The sequence below is a fragment of the Rhinoderma darwinii genome, chromosome 2 (genome assembly GCF_050947455.1).
Source record: "Rhinoderma darwinii isolate aRhiDar2 chromosome 2, aRhiDar2.hap1, whole genome shotgun sequence".
In the NCBI taxonomy this organism is placed as follows: Eukaryota; Metazoa; Chordata; class Amphibia; order Anura; family Rhinodermatidae; genus Rhinoderma; species Rhinoderma darwinii.
In genome coordinates this window covers 249,115,627-249,129,246 of record NC_134688.1, presented here as the reverse complement: position 1 = coordinate 249,129,246, position 13,620 = coordinate 249,115,627, and the positions used below count along the sequence as shown (strand labels likewise).

The window sequence follows — 13,620 nt, the reverse complement described above, 5'->3', positions numbered from 1 at the left end:
GATAAAAAAGTCGCATTTACCCCAAAATGGTAAAAAATAAAAACTACAACCCGTCCCGCAAAAACAAGACCTCCCACAGCTTTTTTGACGAAAAAATAAAAACGTTACGGCTCAAAATAGCGTGTCCCAGAAAATAAATTATTTTATAGAAACTTAATTTTATTGTGCAAACGCTGCAAAACTTAAAAAAATCTATACACATATGGTATCGCCATAATCGTACCGACCGGCAGAATAAATTAAAACGTAATTTATTGCGCACGGTGAACGCTGTAATAAATAAAGAATTTAAAGCGCCAAAATCGCTGTTTTTTGGTCACCTTAGCTCTAAAAAAGATCCTGAGGGGCCAAAATGCTCACTATACCCCTAGAAAAATTCCTTGAGGGGTGTAGATTCCAAAATGGGGTCACTTTTGGGGGGTTTCCACTGTTTTGGTCCCTCCGGGGCATTGCAAACCCGACATGGCACTGAAAACCAATCCAGCAAAATCTGCGCTCCAAAAGGCGCTCCCTCCCTTCTGAGCCTTGCTGTGGGTCCAAACATCAGTTTACGACCACATATGGGGTATTGCCGTAATCGGGAGAAATTGCTTTACAAATTTTGGGGTGCTTTTTCTCCTTTATTCCTTGTAAAAATGAAAAAATTCTATGTTTCCACAGAAAAATAGGTGATTTTCATCTTCACAGACTAATTCCACTAAATTCTGCAAAAAAACTGTGGTGTCAATATGCTAACTATACCCCTAGAAAAATGCCTTGAGGGGTGTAGTTTCCAAAATGGGGTCACTTTGGGGGGGTTTCGACTGTTTAGGTACCACAAGACCTCCTCAAACCTGACATGGTGCCTAAAATATATTCCTAAAAAAAGGAGGCCCCAAAATCCACTAGGTGCTCCTTTGCTTCTGAGGCCGGTATTTCAGTCCATTACCGCACGAGGGCCACATGTTGGATATTTCTAAAATCTGCAGAATCTGGGCAATAAATATTGAGTTGCGTTTCTCTTGTAATACCTTCTGTGTTACAGATTTTTTTTAATTACAAATGAATTTCGGCAAAAAAAATGAAATTCGTACATTTCAGCTCTACTTTGCCTTAATTCCTGTGAAACGCCTAAAGGGTTAAAATATTTTCTGAAAGTGATTTTGAATACCTTGAGGGGTACAGTTTTCAAAATGGGGTGATTTATGGGGACTTTCTAATATAAGGCCCTCAAAGCCACTTCAGAACTGAACTGGTCCCTGAAAAAATAGCCTTTTGAAATTTTATTGAAAATATGAGAAATTGCTGCTAAAGTTCTAAGCCTCATAACGTCCTAGAAAAATAAAAGTACGTGAAAAAAATGATGCAAACATAAAGTAGACATATGGGGGATGTTAACTAGTAACTATTTTATGTGGTATTACTATCTGTTTCACAAGCAAATACATTTAAATTTAGAAAAATGCAAATTTTTGCTAAAATTTGAAGTTTTTCACAAATAAATATTGAATTTATCGACCAAATTTTTTCACTAACATAAAGTACAATATGTCACGAGAAAACAATCTCAGAATCGCTTGGATAGGTAAAAGCATTCTGGAGTTATTACCACATAAAGTGACACATGTCAGATTTGAAAAAATCATCTGTGTCCACAAGGCCAAAACAGGCTGTGTCCTGAAGGGGTTAAACAGTCCTACTGTAAGGTTTATGTTACCATGAATAATCTCCATACAGCAGGGGGGCCATAGTGCGTGTTGGGAGACAGCAGGCAATCTAATGATTTCACAAGTTCACTGTGCAGCACCAACCTTAGAGCCAGGTGCAATGTCTCTGCCAAATAGCAGAATCTTTTGGTTTTTATATTTCAGAATATAATATTGGCTGTATTGATAGGGTTAGCCTATGCCTCCATTGGTATATTTTTCAAAGTGAGTGCATCAGACTATGAATTGCGACCAAATGGTGTTTTTTTAGTCACGGGTGGATGACTAGATTGAGTAGTTTAAAACTAATTCTCTTTGGTCAGTGGGTGCTTGCTTATAAAACATGACACCATCTTTGCATTAAAACATTCATCTCAGAATATGTTAATCTTGTATACTGCAGTTGTGTGGTTAGGCAAATTAAGTCGGCTAGTATTCCTTTTTGCACATGCAACTCTATAATGCCATTTTAGCTTTAAATGACAATTGTTTGCCCCGTATGAGGATTCTAAGCTTCTCTAGTAGTGTTTATTGATTATTTTGAAATGGTTTGTTGAATTTTTTCTGTGCAGGGGTATCTTCGGCTACTCAGACATTAGGCCCACGACAAGCGGTCACTGTTCCTCCCCCTCGAGCTGTGCCTCCATACAAGTACACACGCTGCCCACTCCCTGGAGTTCAGCCTCTGCAGGTATTTGCTTGTCTCGTCTGCTAAAATACAATAGCAAAATGACTTGATGTTACAGCTACCTCTTACAATGGCGTATATGAAAACTTTCTATACATAAGAGAATGTTAAGATCCCACTTTTTTTTTCTTTTTGGACAAAGCTTTTATTAACTTTGACTCTACTAACTCAACAGGGCGACTCTCTACCAACCTTTCCTTTATGCTCCTGCAAGCTGGTGGTAGAGATCAGATATATTCAATGTAAATATCCCATCCTTGCAAATAACCTGAAGTGTATTGTGAAGGGGTTTTCCTGTTTTGTGTAAATAATGCTTGATCACTGGTTAGATGAAAAGCTTTACAACTTTCTATGATACCAAACCTACCTAGACCTGCTTTTAACTGAGAAGTGGATATAAATATTTCTAGTCTTGGCATTGCTATGCACCGAGTGGCAACCATTCCAAATGCAGATGGATATGTCTGTCATATGAATATTCTTAACATATCAGTAACATCAAATTCTTTAACTGATTTAAGAGATGCATGTTTATCTTCATGTGTTTTACAATTGTCAGGAAGCCATTATAATGTGTTTTCATGCAATAGACAGGCCCATGTGAGTTAAGAATAAACGTAACGTAATCTCCTTTTTCAATCAGAACCACCAGCCTGCTGTCCATGTACAGGGACAGGAGCCACTCACAGCTTCAATGCTGGCCGCTGCCCCTCCCCAAGAACAGAAACAAATGCTGGGTGAGTCCGCTGCGGCATCGTTTTTGCATGGCTTGGATGCTAGTAGTGAGAGTATAGCAAATGTGTATTAATTGAATCTTCTGTTTCTTATAGGAGAACGTCTCTTCCCTCTTATCCAAGCCATGCACCCCTCATTGGCGGGTAAAATAACAGGAATGCTGCTAGAAATTGATAACTCAGAGCTTCTACATATGTTGGAATCCCCTGAGTCTCTTCGATCCAAGGTAAATATTAATTTAAAAAGTTAGTTTTAGAATAGTTTACTAAACTACTAGTTGTAGATGTATTAAGGTCTAAAGTTTTGAGCACAATACTGTCAATTACTGGACCACGATTTGAAATGAGACCTTTAACTATTCATATTCAATTCCCCTTTTTTAAAAGCTATGGTGAATACATAGACGTTTCAGGAAGAAAAATGTGCAAAGCAGTGGTGTAGACTATTACAATAGATAAGATTATCGCTGTGAAATTTGCTTTGCCTTAGGTAGAGGAGGCTGTAGCGGTTTTACAAGCTCACCAAGCTAAAAAAGATGCATCCCAGAAAGTGGGGATCGTTGCTGCTACCTCCTGAACCAGGGTAACCTGTAAGTATTTGATATTTCTATATACATTGGCTATATAAAGCTGTAGGATTCTTAATCACTTACTCATTTAAAAATAACTGCTAGTGTAAACTAAAGCTCATTTACAAAAAATGCTTCCAAAAGTAAAGCTTCTTTTCCAATCTTAACTTTTTTTTTTTTTCGTGCATTTTTTTTTCTTAACTTAAACTAGAATAATTTGGAGATCTATATTATATTCTCATCTTACCTAAGATGATAGATATATTTGGACACCAGCCTTACTGTGTTGAGCAAGTCTCAAATCTAGCCCTTGACCAAAGACCTTTAACTCTTTAGTGACCGCCAATACGCCTTTTCACGACGGCCACTAACGGGCTTTATTCTGATGCATAAGCCTTTTTACGGCACTGCATCAGAATAAAGTAAACATAGCAGGGAGCTGTCAAATCTCCCTGCTCTCAGCTGCCAAACGTAGCTAAGGGCTGGGAGCGTCCCTGCTCTGCCGGGTGAGATCGATATTCGTATCGATCTCACCCATTTAACCCTTCAGTGGTTCTCAATAGCGTGCACCGCATCTGAGTGGTTTTGGAGAGAGGGAGGGAGCTCCCTCTCATCCCACCGACACCCGGTGATAAGATCGCCGAGTGTCTGTTTCTCCGATGGCAGCCGAGGGCCTAATAAAGGCCCCCAGGTCTGCCTGTAGCGAATGTCTGCTAGATCATGCCGCAGGCATGACCTAGCAGATGTCTGTCCGTGTTAAACGGACAGGCAGTAATACACTGCAATACAAAAGTATTGCAGTGTATTATAATAGCGATCGGATGATCGCATATTAAAGTCCCCTAGTGGGACTAGTAAAAAAGTAAAAAAAAAAGTTTAATAAAGTTAATAAAAAAAAATATGAAAAACCCACTTTTTCCCCTTACAAACTGCTTTAGTATTAAAAAAACCAAAATAAAGTAAACAAAGTTACACATATTTGGTATCGCCGCGTCCGTAACGACACCGACTATAAAGCTATTACATTACTTAACCCGCACGGTGAACGCTGTAAAAAATAAATAAAAAAACGACGGAAAAATTTCTATTTTCTGTGAATCCTGACTTTAAAAAAAAGTGATCAAAAAGTCGCATCTACTCCAAAATAATATCAATAAAAACTACAATTCTTCCCGCAAAAAAAAGCCCTCATACAACCGCAACGGCGAAAAAATAAAAACGTTACGGCTCTTCAAATATGGAGACACAAAAACAAATAATTTTGAAAAAAAAAGCGTTTTTACTGTGTAAAAGTAGTAAAACATACAAAATCTATACAAATTTGGTATCGTTGCAATCGTAACAACCCGCTGAATAAAGTTATTGTGTTATTTATACCACACGGTAAAACGGCGTCTATTTAGGACGCAAAAGAGTGGCGAAATTTCAGATTTTTTTTCTATTCCCCCCCCCCCCCAAAAAAAGTTAATAAAAGTTAATCAATAAATAATATGTACCTTAACCCCTTAATGACCGCCGATACGTCTTTTTACGGCGGTCATTAGTGGGCTTTATTCTAGAGCGCCGCCAAACTACGTCGCTGCTGTAGAATAAAGTAAACAGAGCAGGGAGCCGTGAAATCTCCCTGCTCTCAGCTGCCAGAAGCAGCTGAGGGCTGGGGGCGTCCCTGCTCTGCCGGGTGAGATCGATATTAGTATCGATCTCACCTGTTTAACCCCTCAGATGCGGTGCACAATAGCGAGCACCGCATCTGAGTGGTTTTGGAGAGAGGGAGGGAGCTCCCTCTCATCTCACTGACACCCGGCGATAAAATCGCAGAGTGTGTCTTCTATGGCAGCCGGGGGTCTAATAAATACCCCCAGGTCTGCCTGCAGCGAATGCCTGCTAGATCATGCCGCAGGCATGACCTAGCAGATGCCTGTCCGTTTTAAACGGACAGGCAGTAATACACTGCAATACAAAAGTATTGCAGTGTATTATAATAGCGATCGGAGGATAGGGAAGTCCCCTAGTGGGACTAGTAAAAAAGTAAAAAAAGTTTTAATAAAGTTAATTTAAAAAAAAAGTGAAAAAAAAAAATGAAAAACCCAGCTTTTCCCCTTACAAAATGCTTTACTATTAAAAAAAACTACAATAAAGCAAAAAAGTTACACATATTTGGTATCGCCGCATCCGTAACGACCCCGACTATAAAGCTGTTACGTTATTTAACCCGCACGGTGAACGCCGTAAAAAATAAAATAAAAAACAATGGAAAAATTGCTGTTTTCTGTTAATCCTGACTTTAAAAAAATGTGATAGAAAGTGATCAAAAAGTCGCATCTACTCTCAAATGGTACCAATAAAAACTGCAAGTCGTCCCGCAAAAAACAAGACCTTATACAGCTATGCCGACGCAAAAATAAAAAAGTTACAGCTCTTCGAATGTGACAATGGAAAAATCTAAAAAATGGCTTGGACATTAGGGCCCAGAATGCCAGCAGGGGGAAGGGGTTAAAATGGTGCTATTAATAAATACAACTTGTCCCACAAAAAACAAAACCTTATACAGCTGTGTTGACGCAAAAATAAAAACGTTATAGCTCTTGGAATGCGACGATGGAAAAACTTAAAAAATAGCTTGGTCATTAAAGTCTAAATATAGGCTGGTCATTAAGGGGTTAACACCAATAATAAGGCATGCTTTGGTACCTTACAACAGCCGAAGTCTCAAAGTAACCCTTCATTTGTTTGAGGATATGCAACATTTTATGCAAAAGCTTGATGGCTGCTCATTTGAATTTATTTGTAAATCCACTCTCAAAGGGGCTGTAATATTGTAAAGTGCCTGTGGGAGGCCCTCCCTTAAAAGGGGTTGTCTCACAGAATAGATGGCTGCCAGCCCAATAGCACAGTGCATCTCAGCATTTAGAGGATATTACTGTATTCTGTCGGGATAACCAAAGCCGGGTTTTAAGCTGAGCAGTGTCAGGGCCCTATATCGCAGCACTTCAACGTCCGTAGTACTGCGTTGGGCATAATTACGTTGTATGAGCTGTGCTGGAGTGATCAGGGAGCCTGAGGGGAGTATTCATGTTGGGGGTGGTGTTTATTTAACTAGCCAATGGGGGGAGGGGGTGGTAGTCCGATCGGAAAACTACCACTTTTCCCGGAGCCACACCTCCTTTCCACAGAAGTGGTGAGAGTGGTGCGAAAATGGCAAAAGTCACAATACGTACTGAAAATTGTGGGTTTTGGGCCCTTTTGCGACTTTTCTACGCCAGGAAACTGACATGGGTTGATAAATTAGCCCCCATGTGGAACAGAATTTGAAACAATGGGGGTTTTTTTTAGGCAAGGAGTGATACAAAATAGGCTATAAAAAAAAATCTCATCTGTGGTTTGACCACTTTCTTATTGTGTTTTTTTTTTTTTTAATTGCAGGAAGTAAAGAAGCCAAATAATCCCAGAATGTGTGAGTTTGGAAGTGGCTGCCAAGAATCTAGTCTCGTCCACATGCTGCTTATCTTAAAGATGCCATCTGTTTGTAAAACATGGGGTCTATGCACTGTCGCTTTATTGCTCTTAGGATGAGAAGTTGCATCTTGAGTGAACACCTCCAGGATTATTCTGCAAAACTTTCCCCCTAATTGCAAAGGATTTTTATTTTTTGCAGTTTCAGTTTGAAGAATCTAAACTGTTTTCTCAATGAAATAATAAAAGATTTTGAGTCCAATCAATTTGAATTTGTATTTTTGTATGGATTCTATAGCTTGCTTTGTGTTAATTTTCCCACTTTGGTTTCTGATTTCTAGCTTTCAATACCTGAATAACAAATTCCAATACATGTTTGGTAGATTTTATATTGTTTCCCAAAAATGTCTGTTTTTTTTTATGCTTGTTTGCTAAAATAACAACCTGCATACTCTGAATGACACACAAATCTCCATTAGGCCCCATGTGCATAACTGTACGGACTCCTTCGTTTCTATTGTCCACGGCCACCTTCCATATATTTACGGGAAGGTGTCCGTACCGTAAAAAGGCTCCGCAAAAGATAGGACATGCCCTATTTTTTGCTTTTACGGACCGCGCTGCCATACTTTATAATGGGAACACGGGCCCGCAAATGCGGACGACTGTCTGTGGCCGGCCGTGCCCGTAATCGGGGACCATGATTATGGGCATGGTAGTGTTGAGCGCCTTAGGCAGTTATAATTTGCTTTAGACCATCTTTTTACTGCCATAGATAATGGGGACCAGTCCTCATAAAAGCCTGTGTACTCAATACTGGAACGCTGGCGCGTTTGGACTACTGGAGTCCTTGGACATAGCATAAACTCTTAACAAGTGAAATTAACATTTGTACAGCTGGTAAATGTCTACGACACTTTTCAGCTCCATCTACTTGCTGTGAAAGTTCTTATTCGACTAATTTTCATTTATGCAAATGTACAAATTCCTCAAAATGCCGCTTTCCAAAGGCTTCATAGAGCTGTGTAGATTGAAAAAGATAAAAAATGATGAGCTCTCAAATGGTTGTCTATAAAAATCAATCTGGTCCTAAGGCTATTAATTAGCCTGGGCATAGGGAGACAAGAACTTGTAGTACATCTTAACTTGTAACCGGAACACTCCCATCTTCTGGCTCAGAAGTTGGTTCCAAGCATAATCTGAACACTGGGACGTCCAGTGATCGATATAGACTTTGGATAGAGCAGCAGGGTGCATGCTCAACCGTTCAACTCCTGGCTGCGGTTTGGCGATTGGTGAGGGTCCCAGCAGTCAGACCCCCACCAATCTAGCAGTTCTCACCTATCCAGCGGAATACTTTAAGGAGTTTGAACTGTTTAAGGGCATGGCCACACGCCAGTATTATGCTTTAGTATCTATGCCAAAACTAGGAGTGAGAACATGGAAGAGTTACTCTCCATTATACTTTTTTGTTCCACTCCTAGTTTTGGCTGAAAAATACTGCTGGGTGTCAGACAGCTGGATTCCTTATAGGGAAGGCAGACAGTTTATTATTGTTTCTGCCTTCCTGTGCGCTCAATAAGCGGCATGTATACAGATCAGGAAGCAGCAATGACTCTTCCTGCTTCAGCGATCATGTGATTGCCGGATGCAGAACCTGCTGGGTCTTAGCAGACACAGATAAGCTCTGCAGTGTATCTCAGGAGGCTTTATTTCCCCATGGAACTGGGTCTAACGTCCGCCCCAGTTATAGGGGAAATCCACAATGAAAATATATAGTATGTTAAAATGTCCCCCAAAGATCCTTTGACTGTACGGGGACGTCGACAATGTGTAAAATAGACAATAAGATACATAATACAAACAAAAAAACGCAGCTTCTATCCATGCCCCTGACTATCTAGGACTAGGTATCCCCTGTGTAAAAACAACCGTAACTGAAGGGGGGGACAATTTAAAAAATATTTCAGCAGCACTTTGTACTATTAAAAAAAGAAATGAAAATGTAAATTTTTTTGCTTGGTCCCCAGATATCAATAAAACATTCTATGATACAAATGGCAGAAAAATAAAAGCCCTATATCACAGAAATATGCAAAAATTATATGAATAACTGAACAAGATAAAAAACTTTACAGCTTTTAAACCCACATGTACTAAAAGAAAAATTGCTGGTCATTAAGGCGAAAAATGGGCCGATCTTGAACTGGTAAAAAAAAAAAAAGACACCTTACAGGTACTACTTTTCCTAAGGAAAAAAAAACAAGGCATCCGACTATGTAGACCGAATATGACTAAGGGGTAAAAACGACACAAAGTCAAACTGAGCATATAAAAAATAATTGCCAATGCACTTACAGGATGTGTAATAAAATTAGCATACGGAGAGGGTTCCGGCGCGGGGCAAATGTAAGCCAAACATACCTCGGCACATAGCTGGAGGAGCAGAGGGTGTATGGAGCGGTATCGCCTTCAGAGCGGCAGCCGTGAGTTAACCCTCTCGGCTGGACATAAGTTGCAGGGCGCGGGCTTCATATAAGATGGCGGTGCCGCAACAGAACTTGCCTCCACAGAGCAGGCCGCAAAGCCCAACACACTCAGAAGATATTGTGTCTGTCAGTTGCAGCTGACCTACCACTTGATTATAGAAAACTGGCGATAGACGTTGCGACTCGCCTGATGTTAGGGACTCACTAATGGCCACCGTGACGACGACTTTGCAGCAGCTTCAGACTACGGTAACCTCACATGGCACGCGACTTGATGAGCTGGAACAGTGTGTTGGCCTAATGGAAGATGAATCTGCAGGGGCTCATACCTGTGTTAGAGATCTGATACGAGAATACCAAGCTCCGAGACCGTTTGGAGGATCTCGAGAATTGCTCCAGTAGAAACTATCTCCGGATTGTCGGTCTGCCTGAACACATTAAACCACAGCACCTACAGGGGATCTGCAAAACGGAGCTCCTGGAAGCATTGGGACTGATCAGATCCAGTAGGGTGGAAAAGGCACATCTTGTAGGCCCTCCGGTATCCGTAACCAATACCAAAGGAGCGACGCAATCCAGACCAAGGCAGGTAATCATGCGTTACCTGGTTTACAATGATAAAGAGGAACTCTTACGTACCTTCAGAAATCGCAACACACCTTTGCATGTTCGGGGTGCAAAAATAATTTTGTTTGCGGACTATTCAGCGGAAGTCACACGCCGACAGATATCCTTTGGGGGAGTTTGCCCCCACTCTTTACAAGCGCAAAATATAATTCCAGCTCCAATACCCAGCCACTTTGAGGCTTACGCAGACTAATGGATCCATTAAGGTATTCCACACACCTGAAGAGGCGGCAACTTTTGTAGACTGGAATCTCGGATCTGAGAGCCACAGAACACTGCCCGCAACGACAACGAGGATTTGGGGCGACTGACACCACGTTGTCGGTCTCTCCCCCTCGAGACTGAAGACGTGCGAGCTATCTCGGACAATTAACACCCAAGCAACAACGGGCAGAGACGTCTAAGACTCCACAACGACAACGCTCTGATAAGCTGATTGCGACAATACCGGACTGATAAGTATATCTGGTCATACTAAGAGATCGCACTATGATTCTGCCTTATACAATGTGGTAGCTTTATATGTTGAACTTTAATCGAAGGGGTTCCAGTTTTACTGCACATATGCAATTGTACATGCAAAGTTCTGTTTTGCTGATATACTGGTGCCTGGGAGCGCGGGGTGATTTTATTGTTGCGCATGACCTGGAGACACAACCATAAATAGAACATGCCGGGGAGGGGGGGGAATGGTCACAGCCCAGAAAAAAAGTGAAGTCATGCATGCTGAAACGATGCCTGTATCACTGAGACTGATGCAGACATTTCTGGTTGGGTATTATGTTTTCATCTGTTATTAGTTTTTTTAATGTTTTTACATGACATTGTTGTAATGTTGGGAGCAAACTGGAGCAGACATAACCGAGTGGCAATCATAGTAGCGGGGCATTCGTAGCCAGACATAGATATATATGAACGGTCATTATCGATTCTTTTAGCGAAACATAGAGTATGCAGCTGACCTCTTGGAACGTAAAGGGGCTCCGTTCCCTAAATAAACGGATGATGGTACTTCGACATCTAAAGAAAGTTCATACCGATATCGCTCTCCTACAGGAGACTCCTATGGAGGAGAGTGACTTCCACGGCATGAGCATGGGCTCAGTATACGGCTCTTCAGCTTGTGGCCGTAATGCAGGAGTACTCCTGATCAGTAGAAACCTGGTACATGAGGTGCTACACATAGATTCGGACAAAGAGGGACGTCTGCTCCATATTGCTCTTAGCACCCCTTGCGTGGTTTTAAGCATTTATAACGTCTATGGACCCAATAGTGATAATGTTTCCTTTTATAGCAGACTAGAACAATCCTTGTTCTCCGACACTGTCCTACATAAACTAGTGGGGGGTGACTTTAGCTCTGTTCTAGACCATAGAGAGGATAGACGCTTACCCATGACTCAATGCCTTGATTCCATCCCTAAAGGGGCCCCGAGAAAACACGACAGGGTATTGGGCCCTTTATTGGAGAGTACTCAACAAATAGACCCATGTCGGGTAGGTAACCCAGATGAATGGGAATTTACTCACTATTCCCACACCCAACAGTCTTGGTCCCAGACAGATTACTTTTTCATGGCCCAATCCTTACAGCAAAGGTTGGGGTCCTCTACTATAGGAGACTTGGTGATCTCGGATCATGCCCTATCTCTCCAGGAAATATAGAGGCGCTCTGATTTTATATGGCGATTTCTGGCTCACTTGGCCTCTGATGACTCATTTATACGGTCGTTACAGGGATGGTGGCTGGAATACGCCTCAGCGAATGAAGAACATAGGGCAAATACGTCACTATCATATTCTGTGAACAAAAAAAGGGAAATAACGCTAAAATTTAATACCTCTAGCACCGCATTGAGGAACGCTTACATGGTTTACCTTACACACTCAACGTTAGAGGCTAGACGGGCATGGATACAGGCTAAACAATCCTTTGATGAGTGGGCTTCCTAGAAAGGACTACTCCATAGCCATGATTTTGAAGCTAAACTGCATAGATATGGTAATAAGGCGGGAAAGTTGTTGGCTTAATGTGGATCGCGGAAAGCGCACAATACACAGCAAAACTGCGAGACTACCGGAAACGACACTAGTGATCCTTCACGTATTAATGCTATTCTGTCTCGACTCTGAGGAACTGTGTTCAGATGACTTTTCCCCACAATGCAGTATATCGTGCAAGCGATCGAACGATCGCTAGTTGAAGACCCCTAGGGGGACTAATAAAAAAAGTAAAAATGAGAAAGTTGTTTTTTTTTGTGTAAAAAAAAAAAATAAAAGTTCAAAAAAAACCCTTTTCCCATTTTCCTCCTAGAGCATAGTAAAAAAAAAAAAAAACAATAAACATAATTGGTATCGCCGCGTCCGTAAATGTCTGAACTATTACAATATATCATTATTTAACCCGCACGATGAACACCGTGAAAAAAAAAAAGAATTGTAGTTGCCAGAATCTGTATTTTTTGGTCACCTAATCTCCCACAAAAAATGAAATAAAAAGTGGTCAAACCGTCGCATTTACACCAAAATACCACTTAATCGACGGAAAAATAAAAAAGTTGTGGCTCTGGAATTTGGCGACACAAAAATTTTTTTCTTTTTTGCACTTAGGTTTTTAACTTGTAAAAGTAGTAAAATATAGAAAAAACTATATATATTTGGTATGGCCGTGGTCGTATTGACCCAGAGAATAAAGTTAACATGTTGTTTTAATTGCACAGTGAATTCCGTAAAAACGGCGCGCAAAAAACCAAAGTGGAATCGCTGTTTTTTTCATTTTTTCCACATTTCCTAGTACATTATATGGCAAAATAAATGGTGCTACGAAAAACTACAACTTGTCCCGCAAAAATCAAGCCCTCATAGGACTATATCGAAGGAAAAATAAAGACGTTATGGCTTTTGGAAGGTGGGGAGGAAAAAACGAAAATGAAAATCTGAAAAGGGGCTGCGGCGGGAAGGGGTTAAACTCCTTTTTTCACTCCAGTTCACTGGCTGGTGATGTCACTGAGAGGAGGCTGTTCATATGATAATGAAGCATACTCCTCCCATTACACAGTTGTATTTCTATAGAGAAACATAAAAGTGGTCATGTGTCCTTGCAGGAATCCCCTAGAAATATAATATTACCTGCATTCACCTGTGCCGACATTTACCCACCCGGACATATCAAACACCGCTGTAATAGGCCCATGTTTTTAGCCAACAGTCAATTCCAGTTAGTTCCTCTGGGTGTAGGGATGTGACATATATATATATATATATATGAGGGCTATTTCCCCTGATCATAACTAGCTATGTGGGTCACTACAAATATCAATTATGATGGGGTTTGCCTTGATGTATCATATTTTCTTTGAACATAGGCCATTGTCA

General features: G+C 40.8%; 1 protein-coding gene across 1 annotated transcript in view; it reads left to right on the top strand.

Annotated features, from left to right (window-relative positions):
* PABPC4 (poly(A) binding protein cytoplasmic 4) overlaps positions 1-7,384 on the top strand; it is a 37,615-nt gene extending 30,231 nt beyond the window's left edge. Inside the window, exons 11-15 of the mRNA XM_075853049.1 lie at positions 2,258-2,376; positions 3,017-3,110; positions 3,204-3,334; positions 3,598-3,697; positions 7,100-7,384. Of these exons, the coding sequence (XP_075709164.1) occupies positions 2,258-2,376; positions 3,017-3,110; positions 3,204-3,334; positions 3,598-3,684 (431 nt within the window). The 3' untranslated portion in view covers positions 3,685-3,697; positions 7,100-7,384. The remainder of the gene's footprint in view (positions 1-2,257; positions 2,377-3,016; positions 3,111-3,203; positions 3,335-3,597; positions 3,698-7,099) is intronic.
* The last annotated feature ends 6,236 nt before the right edge of the window (positions 7,385-13,620 follow it).